Genomic DNA, 5,233 nt, shown 5'->3' with positions numbered 1-5,233 from the left:
CATTTATAAATAATTCCTAGTTATTATTAATATATGTTGCATAATTAAAACTAATTAATTAATTTTAATCACTATAATTTAATATTTATGAATAATTAATATTTATTTATCATTAATAATTAATATTTACTAAGGCCGTGTTTGGCAACTCGCTGATAAACTAATTGGTAGTTGATAAATTAGTTGGTAGCTGATAAGCTAGCTCTTAAGCATCGTTTGACAAAAATAATCTAACAATAATAAATAAATATTAATAAATTTTAAATATTATTATTATTAATTACTAATCAACATAAAATGAAAATAATTATTAATAAATTTTAATTATACATTAATATTAATTATTAATTATATCAATTATTTTTATTCTATTATTTTTTAATTATTATTCAATATATTTAGTTATTAAAACGCAAATATAACAATTTTAATAATATTTATGTAACATAAAAATTAAAGTTATACTTATTTTGTTTCATAGATAATAGAAACGTGTTAAATAACTTAAATAAACTATTAATTTATTTATTAAAAAATTAAGTATTAATTGATTAAGATATGTGAAATAGACCATCTTTTAACTCTATGATAGTTATGAAATGAGTGAAAATTGAATAAGAATAGCAAATATGTTATAGAAACTTGTGAAACTCAATTCAAAGTCATTCAATAACTTTTGATATAATTTTTTAATTATGATTTATATTTTTCTACATGTGGGTTTTTCTAGTAAGGATGTTTGTGTGTGTATGTTTCATAAGTGATGTATTTTTATGTTTATTTTTTACATGTAAAATAATTCTAAATGTTTTATAAACAAAATAGTTTTTATAAACACAATATATGGCGATTGATTTGTAGGTTTGTAATATTTTTTGTGGAATTGTAGTTCTCTTTTATATGGTTCTTTCTAAAACTATATTTATTTTGTATTTAGTTTTATATATACCTATAACAATGATCTAAACAATAAGGGTGGTGCCTGATTGATTTGAGTTTGGGCTCTAAAAGTCCAAAAAAAGAATAAAAATCTCATTTTAGCCACGAAGGTTCAAATACGATAACTCTGAGCTACCCGTAAAGTAAGTGATCATCATAAGATTAGTTGACTCGGATAATGAATTGAATATTCAGGTTAATTAAAAAAAACATTAATCTATACATTTATTTTAAAACGAAATTGATTTTTGATTTATAAACATATATAAGTTGACACACTTTTTTTTTTTGCATGTGATGGTCATAATATATGTTTGAATAAATTATAGATTTGGTCCCATGGTTTGTTAAAAATTACGGATTTGGTAATTAAATTTTATTGATTGCACGTATGAGCCTCCATGCTAGTATTATGTTGCAGACCGAGTCCCTCATCCCAAACATCCATCCATCTTATTCGCTAACTACGAAGGTACAATGATCATTTTTTATTTTCTTTAACTTTTTTATTTTTAACATCCTTTTCTAACAACATACTTTCCTTCTTCTCTCTCCCTTAATCACGATAACCTCATCCCCTTACTGTCCCCCAATATCCATGTGTCGTTTTTGCACCATTTTCAACGATGCATATCTTAATCGGCACACATCAAGCTTTCCCGACAATCCGACACTATGAAGATGGGTTTTCGTCAACAATATGGATTGAATTTCTCCCACTGACATTGTGGATCTAGGTTTTTCATTCGTCGACAGTAACAACACACCGATTTCTTGCAGAAAGTATTTCAGAATGTGATGATGGACTGATTTATTCTAGACATAATTATGAACAAAATGCTTTAGATAGTTAGATGGATGTTCGGGCATTAAGGAATGATGCTTTTATAGGCGAAAGGCCATGGTGGTAAATTTAACCATTTCATTCTCATAATTAATGAAGATAGTGCATGGCCATTAGAGTAAAGAATCAAATTCAAAATGAACTTCAAACAAAAAGGTTTATCATGTAATAAATAAAATTTAAGAACCAATTTTATAATTTTCAATAAATTATAGGGACCAAATCTATAAATTACTATATATGTTATTTTATTATATATATCATATATTATATACTTAAAAAAAACCTTAATATACAAATACATATAAAAGTAAGCGTATAAATTAAGGTCGCCTAGTTGTCCCCTACTCCGGTGACTTCGGACGCACCTCATCTACATTTTTTTAGATCTAATATAATAAATTTATATCGAATCGTTGTATTAGAATGCTTAAATGATCAAAATTTAAAAATTAAATTATATTTATATTTTAGAGATTTTAAAGTTTCATACTAATATATTATCGATAGCGTGTCATAAATTGCTGATACAAAGTTTTCACATTATACTACCAGTTTTGTACACCAAATTTAATTTAAACGATTCAAATCCCCTCTTATTTATTTAGCCTTTTGATTGACCATATCCATTTCTCTTCTCTCTCAATCACCGGCGCCGGAGGATCTTCTGTGAAGCGTCAGAGGTTTAGTTGTTAACTTTCCGGTGACTCATCATATCTATGTACGTTGCTTAATTTATGTAACAAGACGTAGAGAAAGAGATCACTAATGGCGTCAAGGAAAACGGCGATGTGGATTGTTTCGATATTGATGGCGATTGGTGCAGGTGGAGTTGTAGGTCACAGGAACGCTTATGCGACGATGATGTACATGGGGACTGCAAGGGACTATGAGTTCTACGTTGCTATACGAGTTATGCTTAGATCGCTCATCTTGAAGCTTCGAGTGAATGCAGATCTGGTTGTCATTGCTTCTCTTGACGTTCCTCTTCATTGGATACATGCTCTGTACGTACATTCATCACTTTCTCTTTCTAAATTCATCGTCATCTCTCTCTCTCTGCTTGCTTCCCTTGTTTACTATGTTACGCTTCCTTTTTTGGCGTCGTTTAGCAAGTGTCTATCAAAGGCAAACAAATCTATGCATACTCCAATTACTTCTTAGCCCTTACACCACTTGTTTCTATCGTTTAATTGATCTACAGGATTTTAATGAAAATTAGTGGTGGTTAATTAATGATTAATAAGTGCAGGGAAGAGGAAGATGGGGCAAAGGTAGTTCGAGTTGAGAACTTAAAGAACCCATACAATAACCATGACAGATTCAAATTAACACTAAACAAGGTGTATGCATGGAGTTTAGTCGAGTATGAAAGGGTTATCATGCTCGATGCCGACAATCTATTCCTTCAAAACACAGATGAATTGTTTCAGTGTGGCCACTTCTGTGCAGTCTTCATCAATCCTTGCATCTTCCACACAGGCCTCTTTGTATTGCAGCCATCATCCAAGGTTTTTAAGAACATGTTACACGATTTAGATATCGGAAGAGATAATCCAGATGGAGCTGATCAAGGTTTTATTGGAGGATATTTCGCTCATCTTCTTGACCAACCCATGTTCCATCCACCATCTAATGGCACCAGACTTGATGGTACCTTCAGACTCCCTTTGGGATACCAAATGGATGCTTCATATTATTGTAAGTTGCACTTCACTTCAAATTTGTTACTTTCTCTCTAATTCATGACTATATATATATATTATATATATGCAGATCTGAGATTAAGGTGGAGTGTACCATGTGGACCAAACAGTGTGATTACGTTTCCTGGTGCACCATGGTTAAAGCCATGGTACTGGTGGTCATGGCCTGTTCTACCACTAGGCATCCAATGGCATGAGCAACGTCGAGAAACTCTAGGGTATGAGTCAGAGATGCCTTTGGTGCTAATCCAAACCATCGTGTACCTAGGGATTATAGCAATCACTCGTTTGGGTCGACCCACAACGACTCTAACTAAGTTATGCTATCGTGGTGCAGACAGGAACTTAACCATCATTCAAACAAGCCTTAAAGCCATAGCCATATTCTCCATTCTCATATCGTATACACTCCCATTCTTGCTAATCCCTCATACTGTCCACCCAATTTTCGGGTGGACTTTATATTTACTAGGGTCGTTTGCACTCTCGTGTTCAGCGATCATTGCGTTTCATCTCCCGATGGTGGCTGTGGTGACCCCTTGGGTGGGGATCGTAGGAGTTCTTTTAGTTATGGCATTCCCGTGGTATAATGATGGGGTGGTGAGGGCGTTGTCGGTTTTCGGGTATGCATTTTGTTTTAGCCCACTTTTGTGGATCTCAATGGGGAAGATTGGATCATCGCTTCATAGTTCACTTGGAAGGGAAGCATTAAATTTATTGCCAAGTAGAGTAGTGACCGTTTCAACTCAGCCTGATCATGGTTTTAATAAGTTATATTAATAAGTTTGTATGTAGAAATTTATGACCATACCTAATCAAAAGCAAAAGGTAATTCCCTCTTTTTTTTGCCTCGTCATGTAAAAATATCGCGTTCACCTGTTTGATCAAGAACAATCTAATAGCCTCAAATTTTTTTAATTAATAAATTAACTTATATTAAATATAAATAAATTAATAAGGGCAATAATGTAATTAAGTAATTTTTATTATTTTATTTTAATTAGTCATTTTTTTAAAGGCAAAAGGAAAGACAAGGAAGAGAGCTTCGACAAGGCCATCACCCTCCCCAAACCAACCACTATATTAAAACAAGAACAAATCTAGCAAGAAGCTAGATACAAGAAAATACAACGATACCAAAAACACGAGGGGCAAAAAGACGAAACCAAGACATCCCCTTACAAAACCAATGTAAAAAAAAACCTATCCCAAACAGACGGGAGGACAAAAACAAAGAGACTAAATAAAATAGGGAGAGGAAGACCAAACTTCCCAATTATACCTTTTTTTTTGCACGTTCGTTTCCACTCTCTTCTCTCCCCTTGTGATAATTGTGTGATTGTGTAACCATAACCTGTCGAAACCATGATCAATCAAGTGTAACCATAATCTATCGAAACCATGAGTAATCGTTATGATAAATGTGTGATTATATAACTGATCGAAACCATGATCAAATTGAGTGTGCAAGTGATGTTATAATAGTGATATCACATTATTATCACACCTATATCACACCAAATCGTTTAGTGGATTTCGCCCGTAATCATTGTGATAAATGTGTGATTGTCTAATCCTAACCTATCGAAACYATGAGTAATCGTTGTGATAAATGTGTGATTGTCTAACCCTAACCGATCGAAACCATGATCAAATCAAGTGTGTTGTTATGATAGTGATATCACATGATTATCACACTCATATCACACCAAATCGGTAGTCGATTTTCTAAGTTAACCCTAGC

General features: G+C 32.5%; 1 protein-coding gene across 1 annotated transcript; it reads left to right on the top strand.

Moving 5' to 3' along the window:
- The first annotated feature begins 2,551 nt into the window (after positions 1-2,551).
- Positions 2,552-4,269, top strand: LOC112528592 (putative glucuronosyltransferase PGSIP8). Its single transcript, XM_025139615.1, has 3 exons — positions 2,552-2,790; positions 3,036-3,484; positions 3,560-4,269. Exons 1-3 carry the CDS (start codon positions 2,552-2,554, stop codon positions 4,267-4,269), a joined length of 1,398 nt encoding a protein of 465 aa, XP_024995383.1.
- Positions 4,270-5,233: the final 964 nt, after the last annotated feature.

Source organism: Cynara cardunculus, assembly GCF_001531365.2.
Source record: "Cynara cardunculus var. scolymus isolate 2C chromosome LG 15, CcrdV1, whole genome shotgun sequence".
NCBI lineage: Eukaryota > Viridiplantae > Streptophyta > Magnoliopsida > Asterales > Asteraceae > Cynara > Cynara cardunculus.
The sequence above is the reverse complement of the archived record's forward strand: the minus strand, read 5'-3'. Positions and strand labels throughout refer to the sequence as shown.

Bases quoted from the DNA above. Each gene is read 5' to 3' on its own strand.
- LOC112528592 (XM_025139615.1), top strand. From the start codon at position 2,552: ATGGCGTCAAGGAAAACGGCGATGTGGATTGTTTCGATATTGATGGCG. The intron at 2,791-3,035 runs GTACGTACATTC...TAATAAGTGCAG, and splicing joins CTTCATTGGATACATGCTCT to GGAAGAGGAAGATGGGGCAA. The intron at 3,485-3,559 runs GTAAGTTGCACT...ATATATATGCAG, and splicing joins AATGGATGCTTCATATTATT to ATCTGAGATTAAGGTGGAGT.